The 16,723-nt window shown below is 45.7% G+C and overlaps 1 protein-coding gene across 2 annotated transcripts in view; it reads right to left on the bottom strand.

Moving 5' to 3' along the window:
• Knstrn (kinetochore localized astrin (SPAG5) binding protein) overlaps positions 1-15,766 on the bottom strand; it is a 21,710-nt gene extending 5,944 nt beyond the window's left edge. Inside the window, exons 1-8 of one of the 2 annotated variants that reach the window (XR_003711356.1) lie at positions 15,506-15,714; positions 15,311-15,402; positions 11,774-11,897; positions 10,926-10,973; positions 8,917-9,022; positions 8,636-8,729; positions 3,441-3,496; positions 697-771 (exon numbers count right to left, since the gene is read on the bottom strand). Coding sequence is in view for 1 of the 2 variants with exons in the window: in XM_028767028.1 (XP_028622861.1) it covers positions 697-771; positions 3,441-3,496; positions 8,636-8,729; positions 8,917-9,022; positions 10,926-10,973; positions 11,774-11,897; positions 15,311-15,402; positions 15,506-15,714 (804 nt within the window). In the remaining variant the exon portion in view is untranslated. Of the gene's footprint in view, positions 1-696; positions 772-3,440; positions 3,497-8,635; positions 8,730-8,916; positions 9,023-10,925; positions 10,974-11,773; positions 11,898-15,310; positions 15,403-15,505 lie in introns of both variants that reach the window. The other variant, XM_028767028.1, reaches the window with a different exon arrangement.
• Positions 15,767-16,723: the final 957 nt, after the last annotated feature.

Genomic DNA, 16,723 nt, shown 5'->3' with positions numbered 1-16,723 from the left:
TCTGCACCCACACACAGGGGCATGTATGCACTCTGCACCCACACACATTCACACTAAAATGTAATGTCTTTGCAGTTGACTACCTCTTGCTCCTTCAGACAACTAAAGCTCAGTTTTTAGTACCCGTGTCAGGCACCTCACCATTGTCTGTAACTCTAGCTCCAGGGGATCTGAAGTCCTCCTTGTCTCCCATGGATACCTGCACATACGTGACATACATTCACACATATACATCAGTAAAAATAAATGTTAAAAAAAAGAAATAAAAAGCAAGCCAAGCATAGTGGCTCATGCTTATAATCCCTGTTTATAAATATAATAATCTATAATAATTTTAGAGGCTGAGGTAGGAGGATCATCCTGGGGCTACAGAGCAAGATCCTACTGGGGGAGGAGGAAAAAGAAAAGAGGAAGGAAGGATAAACCAGAGCGAGGGCTCAGCAGTTAAGTGGCTCTTCTTGCATAGAGGACCCAGGTTCATCTTGCCGTACCTAAACATGGCAGCCCGCAGCTGCCTGTAACTCAGTTGCAAGGGATCTGATGCCCTTCTAATCTCCATGGGCTCTGCCTCTCACATTCTGAACGTGTATACACTTTGGCAAACTATACTCTAAAAAGGAAAGCTAGGAAGAACTATTCCCCGAGTTCATGAACTGTGGTAGATGACAGTGCTGCCCTGGGTGTGTCTGTCCTTACCTGTAGCTCCTCCATCTGCTTCCTGGCAGTTTCATTGAAAACCTTCAGTTCATCTTTCAAAGTTTCTAGCAGCAGCTAAGAGTAAAGAATATACACAGAGGTGAGCTGGGTGTGGTGGCACAGCCTTAATTCCAACACTTGGGAGGCAGACAGATAGAGGTCTCTGAGTTCAAAGCCAGCTTGGTCTAATAGTGTATTCCAGGATAGTGGAGACTATGAAGTGAAACCCTACTTCAAAAGTAAAAGGGGAGGAAGAGAGAGAGGGAGAGGATGCATACGCATGCGTGCGCGCGCGCGCGCGCGCGCGCGCGCACAGACACACAGACACACATACAGAGAGACAGAGACACAGAAAAAGAGAGATAGACACATAGAGACAGACAGACAGACATGAATTAGACGGTGGCTATCATCCTTTCTGTTCATGACATATCCTTAGCACTGACAGAACATGCCAAGATCTCCACTGGTCCCCTTTGAGGAACCCAGCCCACAGGAGAACCAGATTCTGAGTAGGCGCTACTCTTAGGAACTGCTTCTCTTTGGCACAGACTCCTTTATCTAGAGCAGTAATATTCCCTCCATCTACTCCAGTAACCCATCATTTATCCAGGCAATCTCAACATACCCAAGAAGCTTGCTTTCTAACTACAGGCTCTTTCCTTGAGGTATCACATTTATCAAACTTACTGTGTGCTCTTTACTGCACAGACCTCAGGAGCCAAGTCATAGCAAACTCGGAGGGAAGCCAGAGGTGGCTGTCTTGGCTGGCACTGTGAAAACTGATCTTCCTCGGGGAAGAGATGGGGAGCCTTTAGCCCCAAATAATCTACCCTTCTTTAGGGAAGGAACCAAAAGGAAATTATGAACTCAAATAGGCTTGGCATTACGGAGTTCTCAGAATGGAATAGGGAAGAGATTTGGTGACCTGCAGAAGATGGAAATCGGATGGTCTCTATACAAGTTCTGCCTGTCGGGCTGGAGAGATGGCTCAGCGGTTAAGAGCACTGACTGCTCTTCTAGAGGTCATGAGTTCAAATCCCAGCAACCACATGGTGGCTCACAACCATCTACAATGAGATCTGATGCCCTCATATGGGTGTCTGAAGACAGCTACAGTGTACTTACATATAATAAATAAATAAATCTTAAAAAAAAAAAGTTCTGCCTGTCAAAAGTTTTTGTGTGTACACACACGTGCATGTGTCAGCCTTAGATGTCAAGCATACTAGGTAAGCACTCTACTCCTGAGCCATATCCCCAGATTTCTATTATATGGGGTTTTCTCCCTTTCCCTGTCTGTCTGTCTCTCTCCCTCTCTCTCTGTATTCCTGTGGCATATACACACATACATGCAGTTACAAATTCTTGTGGAATTCAGAGATAGACACCAGTATCTTTGCTTTCCACCTTTAAAAAGCTATTATTACTGTATATGCATACATGGCCTAGCACACATGCAGAGCTCAAGAACAACTCTGGAGTGGGTTCTTCTCATCCACCGTCCCTCCAGGGACCAAACTCAGATGGCAATGGTGGCACAGCAAGGACCTTACTCCACTGACCAACCATCTTAAGCCTTCTGACCAGCCTTCCCATCCACCCTAAAAGATTAAAAAACATTAAATATGCATGTGAATATATGTGTGTGGAGGCCAGAGGGCAACTTGGGGGAACTGGTTTTTTCCTTCCATCACATGGGTTCTGGGATCAAACTTGGTCGTGAGGCTTGCTTGCAACAAGGACTTTTACCTACTGAGCCATCTCAACAGCTTTCCATTATTTAAAAAACATTTACTTGTAGGGAACGGGGAGACTTTAGACCACCATGTGGAGGTCAGAGGACAAAATGAAGGACCCAGTCCAGGGATTGAACTCAGGTCATCAGGCTTGGCGGCAAGACCCTTTCCCTGATCCCCCAGCTGGCATGTCCATCTCCACTGTAGTTTTTGAGGCAGGGTCCCTAAGTTAAGCAGCTGGTTAGGCTGGCTGGACAATGAGCTCCAGAGAGCCACCTGTGTCCTCCTCTCTCCCACCCAGCTTTTACATGGGTGCTGAGGCTCTGAACTGAGACCTTCATGTGTGTGTGTGCCGGTGCTTTGCTGACTGAGCCCTTCCCTCAGCCCCATTCCGTGTTTTAATATGTTTTTAGTTCACATTCACTTATCTCTACCTGTGAGGATAAAAACTACCTTTCAAGTAAAAAAGGAAGCACCTTAGCATCTCTGCAAAGCACAAAGCAGAGATCTTGGATCCTGCTTGGGTGATGGGTCAGCCTGATTCCATCTTAAGACTAAAAGCCATCTTGTTACAAGGTCAAAATAAGTTCATTCTTGCTTTCTGTAGAACTTGGATTTGGCCAGGTCTTGACTCATTTTCTGGAATTTGACATATTCCACACCCTATACCCTAACCTCCAGCCCCCACCCCAACCCCACCATTAGATATTGAGCCAAATAATTTCTGAAATGTTCAGCCAAGTTCCTATGTAACCAAAACTCCTTTGGAAATCCTCTAATCCTTGAAAACCCACTAGTCTTACAGTTGTGGGGGGCTACACAAACCCCACTGTCTCCTATGTTCAATGTATTTTCTTGAAAACTGCTGTAGGGAGATAGCCCTGAGAGAAAATAAAGCTGGCATAATTTGACCAAAGAATCTGAATGATGGTCCTTACTCTTCCTTGGTTGGTTTACCACTGAGCCCTAGCTGAGGGCCCCACCCATCTATGCCCTCGCTCTCACCATGGAGTCCGCGTGATCTGTGCTGGGTTCCTGCTTTGATGCCAGGGTCTCTTGGCCTAAAATGGATGGATACAACAAAGTGAGCCTCATGTGAGAAGACATCTTAAACCAGAGGAGAAACAGTCCTCCATGGACAAGTACACGAGTATTCCTGAGGGAAGCCTCTTCAGAGCCTGTTCCTGGAAGCTCTTCCCTGAGCACGTCTCTCATGGCTGCCCCCAGAGCTGTGTTTTCTTCAGAGCTGTCTCTCTAGATCTGGAAGTGGCCACAGTCTGTTGAGGGTTGGTCTTGAGCAGTACACATTCAGGTGCTGACTTTTGTGTTAAGCCCTGAATTTGCTCAGTGTTGGACAGCACTGTATGTAAGTGCTATATACTACATAGCAAATGCTACAGCTAGCTTTCTTAAGTGACCAATGTCCCAATTTTTTTTAGGGGGCTCCCAGAAGGAAAATGATGTCGCAAATCAGTAGGAAGCAATTTTAAGCGGGCTGCCTTCATTCCCAAGAGGTGGGGTGATGGTTTTTGGTTGCTCAATGGATGACGGTTTGTTATAGTCTTGATCAGGGAGGAAACAAAATGAGAGAAGTTACATTTAGGGATTCCTTTTTCTTTCCTCTGTCTTTCTTTCTCTCCTATCTAGTGTTGGGGGGAAAGGATAAAAAAGAGGGGGAATTGGAATAATAAGCACAGAGGGAGGTTATTGATTTACTCTTAAACCATAGAGCTGCTACTAGTCAAAAAATCTTACACTGGTCTAGATCGTTGTAGGCCTGTGTACAGGAGGCTGTGGGAGATCTCTGGCCTGGCCGGGTGGCAGGGTTCAAGTGAAGGGGAAAGGGCGCGAGTCGGGAGGGGGAACTGCCTTTGCTGCCTCCACCGTTCCTGCTGCTATTGCCACCACCGCTGCTGTTCCCTGCTGTTGCTCTGAGATGCCGTACTGGCTATGCTGAGCTGAGCCAGGCTGGGCTGGGGGAAGACTGGCAGTCAGCAAGGGTAGTACAGGGGAGCTGCTGGAGAACAGTTCTCTTCCCTGGTGGCGTTATAGCTCTTATGACAGACACTCTCAGATGACAGAGTAATTCTCACACACCTTTATTTCTTCTGGATAGGAGCTTATATACAGTTTTGGGGTGGGTTGGGGTCTGATAGGTGCTTCCTAATGGCTTGATTCCAGATGTTAGGGATGCCTCATCTACATATGGACAGGTTTATGATATTGCCCCTGTGTGACTGATGGCTATAAATCTCTTTGGGGGGGGGGGGGGCTGTGGCTACGCGTGACAGGGGCCTGGTGCTGGGAGCAGACGAAGCTTCTACTGACCCTTCAGGGTCTCTGGGGCTTCTAGCCTTAGCTTGACGTTATTCAGCTTCCTCTTATAGCCCACAGCCCACAGATCTTTGTATGTTGATACAAATTTAAGGCTATATTTGGTTACATTCATTGAGGTTTAGTCTGTTGCTATGCATTATAATGCTAAATTCTGTATTCCAAGGTCTAGTTGCCTCAAGATGAGTGAATTCTCACATACGACAGCTTCTGCTGTGCAAACCTTACTCTTAAATTTAAAACTATTGGTTGAGTAAAGATGACTGAGGTTTTGCAGAAGAGAGGTAGGCAGGACTTTGGTTCCCAAGCTTGGGGTCTAGGGCAGAGACCATGAAGGAGAGGGGAGGAAAAGGAAGAAGGTGCCATGGGGTAGGTGGACTATGAGTTCAAGGCCATGAGGGCCAGCCTGTTAGAGTAGCCCAGGAAGAACATGGCAAATGATATCTTGGGATTATTGACAGAGAAGTAGACAAAATAGCATAAAGGGTTGATACCTACCCAGCTCTAATGCTTTAAGGCTTATTATAAATATAAAAATTTTGTCTTTTATTTGGGAACTAAATGACTAAAGGTGAAGTAAAACCCCAAATAACATTTACTGCATCATGCATTGGTATAGATCTTTGTATATTGATACAGATTAGTATATTTGTTACAACATACTATGTACATGCATTTCAATTCTTGTTTAAGAAGTGTTACAGAATATCTGATCACACCGTGAATCCCAAGATTGTGTTATTTACTGGGAAAGCCTGTTTTTAGTTGTGGTGTGGCTCAGCCTTAGAACACACATTTAATCTCTTTGACTGGAATATAAACATGCCCACAGTTTTAATCTCAAACATTCAAGGTCAAGTTAATTTGTAGAAGGAAGCACCCATGTTTGAAAGTGATGTCTAATTGACTGGCAGACAAATCGATGAATCAGAGAAAGATTTGATGGAATAGGATATGTCTAACTCTCATGAGGAGAGAGAGGAAAGGGAAGCTACTTGGGGCAGTGCAGAGACAGAAAGGAGGCAGTTTTACTGGGACAGCTGTACAGAGACAGGTTGCAGAGAGAGGCAGAGAGGGAGGGAGAAAGGGAGGGAGGGAGAGGGAGAGAAGGAGAGGGAGAGAGGAAGAGGGAGGAAGAGAAAGAGAACAAGCTAGATACTGTTGAAGACAGAACGAGCCAGAGAATGACAAGGAGCCAGAACTTTAGAACAGACTGCCAGAGTAAGTTTGAGGTCAAACAGAGCAATTCAGGAGAAGGTGAAAGAAGCCAGATTGAGTCAGTCAGCTTTGAGAGGAGTTTGAGCCAAAACTACTGAGTTGATAAGCCATCAAAAATTCAGAAAGAACTAGAAAGGGTGAGCTTATTCAGCAGTAAGTCTCAGAGGCTGAAAACATTCTAAGCCTAGATAAGGTCACACAGAGGCTAGAAGCTTGCAGGACTAGGCAGAGGTTAGCAGACAGAGGCAATAATCTTCAGAGACAACAATTACTTACAGGAGGATAAAAGTTGCTTTTACATAGATGGTCTTCAAAAACCTCAGAGATCCAGAGAATATGGCTTTAAAGACAACAGTAAGACAGGTCTACTCCTGGCAGCACCCCCATTTCTACTTCAGGGAAGACGATAAGCATTAAAGAATGTCCCTATGGACTTTGCTGCATATGTAGCAAGCTAGCCACTAGACAAGAAACTGTCCTTGCTTCAACTGCTAACAGCATGCTGTCCAAACTGGACAAATGAGGCACAGGGAAGTTGACTGCCTAGCTTTGCCAAGACAGGTAAACAATCCTTTGTATTTCCTGCTTCACAGAAAAGTCTGCCAGATATTCTGGGCCAGAAGGATGAAGATGGATTGACAAGAGTCTATTTTGCTCAGCTTCTTTTTGGAGAAACTTTGTCTACAGGAAATCCATGTGTTGGTTTTCATTTTGCTTACAATACACAAAACTACTTAAAAAATATTTCAGACCTTGAAAGTCATTACCTTTGGTAACTTTGATGGTTTGAATGAAAATGGCCAGCATAGGCTCATATATCTGAATGCTTAGTTACCAGAAGTGGCACTATTTGAGGAGGTGTGTCACTGGAGTGGACTCTGAGGATTCAAAAGTCCATGCCAAGACATAGTCCCTCTCCCTCTCTCCCTCTCTGCTCCCACCCCCTACCTCTCCCTTTTATCCCTCCCTTCTCACTTCCTCCAGATCAGGACATATCTCTCAGCTACTGTTCTGGTGCCTGGCTGAATGTCATCATGCTTCTGATCGTGATGAGGCCTTAGCCTCTGAAACTGTAAGTAAGCTCCCAAATTAAATGCTTCCTTTTATGAGTTGCCTTAGTCACAGTGTCTCTTCACAGCAATAGAATAAGATAATATCACAGCAATCGTGGCTAAGATAATATCAGTGTATGTGCGCCTTAAAAACAGTAGGCTAGGAGTAGCACTCCCCTCTCTTTTTAATTCCAGCACCTAGGAGGCTGAAGCAGTAAAATCCAAAGTTCAAAGTCTGCCTGGGTTACCTAACAAAAACTTGTCTCAAATCCTACCTCCCCACAAAAACTATTTTAGTACCAGGGGATTTAATACCTTCTTCTGGACTCTGAGGGCACCAGGTATACATGGGGTATACATGGGGTACACACACACACACGTAGGCAAAACATTCACATAAAGTCTTTAAAAAATGAGAAACAAAAAACTCCCCCAAATACTACCCTAAAATTATATCTGTGGGTTTAATAAACATTAGCATGTGGCAGGCCCTGGGTTCCATCTCCAGTACAGAGTCAGCATTCCTTAATTGAAAGAGGTCAAAGTCCCATTCTTGGGCAGTCTCTGGCTCTTCAGTCCAGCCTGAGGTTATTCTCTTCCTGGGGGTGCAGTATTGGGAATAGGACCCAGAATCTCAAGAACACATCCTAAACAGATGTTCCACCACTGAGCTATACCCTACCCAGGAGTCCCATTGCAGGCACTGGGATAAAGCCAACTTAGGAACTGTTGAGACAGAATTCTCCCTCCTGTCACCTGAGCAAGTTACATTCTAAGATCTACCACCCTGGAAAGAAATACAATGCACTGGCCTCTTTGCAAGCTGACAGCTGCTGACATTGAATGAAGAAAACAGTGTTTAGCTAAGAATGAAGTGTCTTTCTACAGTCATGTCCTATTCTATTAGTCAGGTAGAAATGAACATTTCCTCATGTCTTAGGGTTCTCTAGTCACAGAATTTAGGGAATGTCTATATATTTAGGGAATTTATTGTAATGACTTATAGTCTGTAGTCCAACTAACCCAACAATGGGCAGCTGTGAATGGGAAGTCCAAGAATCTAGTAGTTGCTCAGTCCTACGAGGCTAGGTGTTTCAACTGGTCTTCTGTAGAACAGATGTGCTGGCAAGTAGTGCAAGCACTCCAAGAAGACTGAAACTTCCTTCTTCCAATGTCCCTGTGTAGACCTCCAGCAGAAGGTGTGGCCCAGATTAAGGTGTGTACTACCACGCCTGTATCTAAAACTTGGTTTGTCCTAGGCTGACCTTGAACTCAAGAGATCCGATTGCCTCAGTCTCCTGGGATTAAAACCTTGCCTGGACCTAAGACTTTTGTGGCTGCTATGCCTCACGATCTCCATGTCAAGATCCAGGTCAGAAAACTGTCTTCCAGCCTCAAGATGTGGATCACAGGTGTGCCCTCCATTTCTGGATTTTAGTTCATTCCAGATGTAATCAAGTTGACAAACAAGAATAGCCATCACACGTCAGAGCATTAAGAAACACTGACAAGCCTTTAGGGCTTGGCTAAGCAGCTCCTTCACTCACGTGACACAGATCCCATGCGGTCAACATCAACCTGTGTGCTGTCTCTTACCTGGGTTGAGACCTTTGCTCTCCAAAATTGCTAAGCAGTTATCCTGAAACTTCTCCAGTAGCTCCACTTTCTGTGTCAGGTCCTTCAGCTCTCCCTACGGAGTGGCAAACCGACAAATCAGTAGCTGTCTTACAAGTGGTAGGTCTCTCCTGCCTGTACTCTGGGTGAACCACAGCAGGAGCTGCTTCTCTTCTGTCTGCAGTGGTCAATTTGGTTGCACCCAGACGTTCACCTGCATCACTGGAGGCAGCTGACGAGTCAGAACCAGGCGGGCGTCTTACCTGAGTCTCTGTCAGCTTCTGGTGTAACTGCTTGTTGACGGCCTCCAGCAGCTCGTTCTTATCCTTCAGTTCCTCCTCCGGTTTTTGCTTATTAAATGGTTTGTAGCTAAAATAAAAGTTGTGGTAATATGAACAGGTGCCACGTTTAGGAGCACATGCTACTGAGCTCTTCAAACGGGTTCCAATCCTGACTTCCTGACAGTGGTCTGTAACCTGAAGCTCTTTCCTCATTTCTAGACTTAAGACAATACCTCCACATTTTATATTACTACAAATAAAAGAGAATCCATGGACGATGCTTAACCTGTCTGTTGACACATGGCAACATGTAATCATTACCTGTCATCCTTAACATTAAGCCTTCACTTTGAATGCCCTGAGTTTTCAAAGACGTGTGTACGTGTGTATGGTGCTTCTATGTGCAGGCGCGTGTGGAGGCCAGAGCAGGACCTCAGAGATCGTTCCTATTGCTCTCCATTTCACTCCCTTGAGACAGGATGTCCTCCTGCATCCGAAGCTCACCAACCAGTAAGTTCCTAGAATCTACCTGCTTCCCCCCTCCTAGTTCTGGAGTTACAGGCAGGTTGGCCATGCTCAGTTTTACAAGGGTCCAGGATTCTAACCCAGGTCTTTACACTTGCATAGCAAGCATCTTACCCACCGAACCATCCCCCAGCCCCAAAATTGTTTTTTCTTTTTGTGGGGGAGAGTATATTTTTAAAATAGGGTTTCTACTGCTGTAATGGAACACTGTGACCAAAACAAACAAACAAACAAACAAACAAACAAACACCACCTTGGGAAGGAAAGATTTTATTTGGATTGTGTTTTCAGATCATTGTTTGTGGTGGTTTGAATATGCTTGGCCCAGGGAGTGGCACTCTTAGGATGTGTGGCCTTGTTAGAGGAAATGTGTCACTGTAGGAGTGGGTTTTGAGACCTTCCTAGCTGTCTGGAAGCCAGCCTGTCTGTCTGCCTTTGGAACAAGATGTAGAACTCTCGGCAACTACAGCACCATGCCTGCCTGGACACTGCCAAGCTCCCACCTTGATGATAATAGACTAGACCTCTGAACCTGTAAGCCAGCCCCAATTAAATGATGTCCCTATAAGAGTTGCCTTGGTCATGGCGTTTCTTCACAGTAATGAAACCCTAACTAAGACCCTGTCTATCACTGAAGGAAGTCAGGACAGGACTCACATGGGGCAGGAACCTGTAGGCAGGAGCTGATGAAGAGGCCATGGAGGGGTGCGGCTTACTGACTTGCTACACATAGCTTGCTCTGCCTGCTTTCTTATAGAACCCAGGACTACCAGTCCTGGGATGGCCTCATCCACAAGGGGCTGGGCCCTCCCTCATTAATCTTTAATTAAGAAAATGCCCTACAGGCTTGTCTGTAGCTCAATCTTATGGAGGCATTTTCTGAGTTGAGGGTCCCTCTTCTCCAGTGACTTGTAATAAGACTAGCCAACATACCCTACAACCCTAGTTGGCCTAAAATGTAGCCTAGGATGGCCCTGAACTTGTGGGAATCCTCCCTCAGTCTCCTAAGCACTTCTATTGCAGGCATAATCCAACACATCTACAAAGAAGCTTTTTCCGGTTATGGGGGCTGCTGAGATGGCTCAGTGGTTAAAAAGCATGCACTGCTTTTCCAGAGGACCCAGGTCCAGTTCCTAGCACTCAATATCAGGCAGCATAACTGCCTGTGATTCCAGCTTCAGTGGACGTCTGATTCTTTCCAGGCATCTGCACTTACACGCACACATATACAGGTAAAAATTTCAAAAATTATGTCTTAAAAAAAGCTTTTTGGCTTCCTGCCAGGACTACTGCTCAAGATGATGGCACCACTGATCCTTCCCCTGATGGTGGTGCTGTCTTAATCCCAAAAGTCCACTCAGGTACATGGCATGGTACCCAGACTTAGACACATCACACAAGCCTAACGTGACTGCCATCTACATCCACAACGGTAAGCCTCCACCCTCAGTCTACTCCACGCTCACCTGTTTCTGATGGTCCTTCTGCTGGCCGGCTCTGCAGCTTTTACCTGCCTATGGAAGCAGAATCAAAGCTCATCAGAGAACCACAGTACTTGGTGCTACAAATAAGGTGCAAATAGGGGCTTGGCTTTTTGCTGTTTTGAGACAGGGTTTGAAATCCCAATCCTCCTGTCTCGGCCTCCTCAATTCTGGGACTGCAGGTTCATGCTATCACACCTGACTTAAGAGAGTTGAGTTTCTGAGGAAAGAACCAACGAGTACATCCCAGTAAACAGGCTGAGAGCTGAGTCCACGCATGCTGGTTTCACCTCCAACAACGGGACACACCTGAGCTTGCTTCCGATGTTACAGAAATCTTATGTCAGCCACAGTCACCTGGGAGAGGATCACTGCCTAGAGTCAGATATCCTGGAGCTGCACCCTGCTCGGGCCTGTGAATAAGGCTTCAGTTAGCCTCAGCTTTTAGGCTATGACTGTTTGGCCAGATTATTTTACGTGGATGCGTGTCTTTCCTATGTGTGTGTGATATGTATCACACACATATATATGCATCAAATGTGTGCCTGGAACGCATAGAGGTCTCCTGGAACTAGGTTAGATTTGAGATAGATTTGAGTTACCATGCTGGTGCTAGGAACATAATCAGGGTCTTCTCAAAGTCAGAACTGCTAAGCCATCTCTTCAATCTCTATTGAAATATTTCTGGTGCTCAGCAATTTCTAGAAAAGTCAGTATTTCACCTCATCCCTCCACCTCTCTGCTGGGACAGTCAACCCAGGCCCTTGAACACTCAGGGCAAGCACTCGGGCTCTCAAAGGTGTCATAACCGGACGTCAGCGACCTGCTCTTACCCATTCTCTCGTCTTGGCTTGGTGACTTTTGTAACATCAGGCTCTGAACCTCCTGGATAATGTCTCAGCATATCAGCTTCTTTGGATTTAACAGGTAGTTTAGAAGTAGCTCGAGTTTGTGTATCTGAAAGGGAAAATGGGAGTGAAACCACAGCATGAGCCATCAGCTTCCTCACTGCCACGCAGAGCCCACTCTGAGCTACTATAAGCCCTCACTTACATACTGTCCAATATTAGTATAGGTATAGAGGTTGTTTCCAAAGAAAGTTTCTACACTGATTTGCTTCAAAAATGTAGAGGCTGCTCTTGACTTTACCTCCAAATGCTGGGTTTGTAGGTGTATTGTTTATAAAACAAAATCCCCAGTGTTTGACTTACCTATGAGGACCCAGGAGGCAGTCACTGTGAAAGCCTGCTCAGAGAGGCAGAGAAAGCATCCAGCTGACCTTCCTACTCCACTGATGTCCTCGAGGGAAAAGTTCCTTCTCCTCCTCCATGCTGTCCTAAACCCCCTTCAACTCACAGACCCTCCCTTCTCTTTCCGGGGTTTTCTTAGGCTCATTCCCTGTCAGCTGATTGTTGCTCCACCTCTTGATCTGTCATTGACTTCAATTAACTCTTGTTTACAGAAAGCTCTTGGGTTAAACGTCTGTGTGTTTGTGTGTGTGTGTGTGTGTGTGTGTGTTAGGGCTGAGCCACAAGAAACAGGGTTTTCCAGCTCACAATCGCAGTTGTCACAATGTGATCAAGTATCCTGCAACAAGGTGTGCACCAACACATACAGCTTCAAAGTTCATTGCAAGGATAGCTCCATGTGCCTGATACACCAAACTGGACAGGCTATGGCTACAGGACTATGGAGGCAGAAGGAAAAGCGCAGCTGGAACTGCCCTTCTCAAGGGTCTCACATCCGTTCTCCCCAGACATCTGAAGTGTCGCCTACTTTCACCAAAATGTCTTCCCAACCACTTTGAGACATCTCCATGTCCTGGCGGCTAGAGAAATATCAGGTATATGACCAGAGTTCAGGAATCAGCCACAAGTGGAATAGAGGGAATATGTCCACTGCAGTCTGCTTCACTGCCCTGTACATATAAACTCTTTCCTCTCCTCTTCCAGGAAGAGTTCTTGTCCTTTATTGATCCCTTGTTATGGGGTTACCACTTGGCCCTCCTGCTGATCTCCTTACAGGCCCAGACCGGGTAACCCACGCCCACATACATGGTTTAACATTTACATGTCATATACCTGTCAGGCCTCAACCCCTAAGATGTTCTATTTCAGAAGGTTTTAGATTATACTAACTCCACTTGCTTCACTGTAAAATGGCTCCTTAAGCTGGATGTAGGTTAAAAGGCATAATAATTAAATAATTAAGTTGAAGAGATGAGATATAAAATTCTGAATAACATTGTAGTAGAGCACTTTGTATTTAATAAAAATTTTATTCAAAAAACCTGCTGCACATTAATTTGGAGTAAACACAGTTCCTCAACTTAACACATTGTTTATAGCTACAATTTACAGGACATTACAACTTTAGTTTCACTATTCCTAACACTATGCAATTATTATATGGGTTCTTTGAAGGTATCCGAACAAAGAAGTTATTTTGTGATATCTTAACTCAAGTAGTAGTAAGTTAAATACAATAATACATCTAGTCCACGTAATAACAGCTCATAATAAATTGAAAACAAAATTCTTTAATTGCAATCAACTCCAACAATCTGCTGAACCCTGAGGCCTGTACTGTAGGGAAAATCGTTAGCATAACTTAAGGTGGTCTTCTAAGGAGAACAGGACGGCTGGTGAAAAGAGAAGAAAGTTTGTCAAACTTGTTTATTCACGCCCCTCCCCCCAGGGGCTTGCGGTATAAGCCTGGCCTGCAACTCACTACATTGACCAAGTTGGCCTGGTGCATCCTCTTTGCTGGGTATCTAGAGAGCTGGGATGACAGGTATGCACCACACCCACCTTCACTCCCTACCTTTGCTTTTCCTTTGTAGGTGGAAACCACCTAAAAACGTTACAGCTGTTGCAGTACATGCAACCATGAAGCTGGGACAGGGATTGCAAGCAGAGAGATGAAAACTTGGGTTTGGTTAGGAAGGCTGGTCCCTGCCAGCTATCCAGGGCACTGTGAGGAAGGGGGCGAGGAAGCAACAGCAGAGGTCTCTCTGCAGAGCCCTGGCTCCACTCCTTAAACAATGCTTCTGCTGATGACACTAGGATGTTTGGAAGGAACCAGGGCACGGAGACTAACAACCCTTTAAGCCTGGTAGAAAAAAGGCTGTTTTATTTCACTTCAGAGGCCAATCCTACCTGCTACTGTTCTCCAATCAGCTGCATGAAATCATCTGGAAAGGAATTGTAAAAGGCTGCTCCAAAATCCCTCCTAACACCTGCCCAATGCCAGAACCATCTTCTATGCTATAATCTCCACATTGGGCAGTACAACCACTACAGACCTCACCTGATGACTTTCAACCACGAGAAAACCAGCACAGACCAAGACAGAAAAGCAACTACAAATTGTTTTCAGTCACGCCTCTCTCTCCTGTCAAGGGTCTCTGTAACTCTGTCTGGGCCGGGCACTTCTGATTCCACTCAACACATATTGATGGTTTGCTCGGGAGAGCCACTGTTCACCTGTTAATGTGAACAAGGAATCCTGGAGCTTTCTCCCCACTATCCCACTTCTCAGTCGATTTTCTTCTCTGACAACCCACACCTGCAAAACAACCAGTCCTAACCTGGAAATAAAAAGGATAACTGCATAAAAAAGCGGTCTCTAGGGTTAGAGAGATGGCTCAGAGGTTAAAAGGGAAAATTACTCTTCCAGAGGACTGGAGTTTTGTTCCCGGCTCCATTATCAGATGGCTCACAACTGCCTGTAACTCCAGCTGCAGGGGTTCAAGACTCCTGGCCCTCCTTGGGCACCTATGCTTATAAGCACAAGCCTCCCCTGCACCACACACATAATTTAAAAAAAAAAATTAAAAAATAGGGTTCTAGAGAGGCAAGTGTGGTGGCAGTGAGCCTGTAATTTCAGCATTCCGGAGCTGAAGTAGGAATATTGCTGAAAGCTAATGTTACACAGGGCTACAGAGTGAAACCGAGCTTTAAAAAAAAGGAGGCTGGGGAGAGGAGTGAGGCCAGGCACTGGGGCATAGTGACACAAGTGACACAAGTGACATAAGCACTCAGGAGGCAGAGGCAAGATCTCTGTGTGTTGCAGGCAAGCCTGTGCTGTATTCCCCACTACCACTACAACACACACACACACACACACACACACACGCACACAAAGCTATTCAAAAACAACAACCAACAGTTTGGATCTAACTGGTAAACGCAGAAGGGGGCTGGGTTAGGAGTAGGAAGAGGGACTGGACTTTCTTACACAGCCTAGTTGGGGGTGAGGAGCAGGAGGATGTCAGAGCTAACCGAACGCCGCCCCGACATACAGATTTCGACCCTCTTACTCCTAGCATAGTCCACAGAGCCCCGGCTGGTAGCGGTGTGTACACTCACCTGCGGGCAAGGCGCAGCTAGGCATCGAGTGGGGCTGCGCGTCGCATACCGTCTTAGCACTGGCCATCGTAGCCAGGTGGCTTGGCTGGACCCTGGAAGTGCAAGGCGGATATTAGCAGCGCCGGAGCCCCGCCACGCCAGCCCGCCCGTCCTTCTGCCCGCACACAGCCCAGCCTCGGGCCCGCAGAGCCGAACCCCGGTGCCAGGTGCTCCAATTCGGAGTCCTCTCCGCTTCCTTTCAAAAGATGCTCCGCAGCAACTGCCCAGTCCTCCGTAGAGTCGGCCGCCGCGCTTTCAAAAGGAAACTTCCGGGAGCTGGGCGGGAAGGGGCGCGGCTCCGAGTCTGTGGGCGGCCCTGTTGTACGGAAGACTGTCTCCTGTGCCTCGGCCTTGGGAGCCGCCATGTTGTACGGAAGGTTCGAGCAGCGTTGCTCCAGCCTGTTGGTCAAGGCTGGGCCAAGGACTCGCAGGGGTTGTCTTGAATGAGCTATTGAGCCACCCTGTCAGTTTCCAGCCTGAAGGCAGAAACGTGAATTAACCTAGTGTCCAAGTCACAATCCTCTTTATTTGTCTGTGATTGTTAAGGATCCTGCCAGGAATACAGGTAACCTGAGTAGAAACTACCAGGTACCAGGTGAAGAGTAGGAAAGCCTACTTGAAGAACACCAGTGGGCTGAAATAGCTAATGTGCTTAAAAACCCACATCTGGATTTAATTAGAAATTAAAGTTATTCATAAAAAACGAGGCAGAGTTTTCAATCGTCACATTAAAAACACAAATACCGAAGGAGCAGAAATCTGATGCTGGACACTTAAGAGGGTGGATGGAGTTAAGGGAAGCAACTGTTTCGCCTTAACAGGACTAACTTACCTCTGCCCTCTTGGAATTTATAATCTAGAAAAGACACTAAACAGATAACTGCAAATATATATTTACCATCCATGGTAAGACAGTGAAGAGAAAACAAAGATGTTCCAAGAGAGAAAAGCAAAGAAGCAGTATAAATGGGAAAGACTGAAGTTCCAGCGACCCACAGCTGTAATTCTAGCACTCAGGAGGCTGCCACTGGGGAATTGCCCTGTCTTTGAGGTCAGCCTATGGTACATAGTGAATTCCAGGCCAGTTGGAGCTACAGAACAGCAAAATCTTGTCTAAATAAATAAGATTCAGGTGTGTTTGATTCAGGAACGATAAGGAGTAGTTAATCTCAGGAACAAGAGACATGTAAAGTTCTAAGGTAAAAATGGATCTCTCTTTCTCATGGTGACAATTTTGGCTGTTTTTTTTTTTTTTTTTTTTTTTTTTTTAGTTGCGATGTAGTTCAGCCTTAGCACACACCTTTTTTTTTTTTTAAGATTTATTTTATTTATTTCATGTATGTGAGTTCGCTGTAGCTGTCTTCAGACACACCA

Source organism: Grammomys surdaster, unplaced genomic scaffold, assembly GCF_004785775.1.
Source record: "Grammomys surdaster isolate TR1022 unplaced genomic scaffold, NIH_TR_1.0 170, whole genome shotgun sequence".
In the NCBI taxonomy this organism is placed as follows: Eukaryota; Metazoa; Chordata; class Mammalia; order Rodentia; family Muridae; genus Grammomys; species Grammomys surdaster.
The sequence above is the reverse complement of the archived record's forward strand: the minus strand, read 5'-3'. Positions and strand labels throughout refer to the sequence as shown.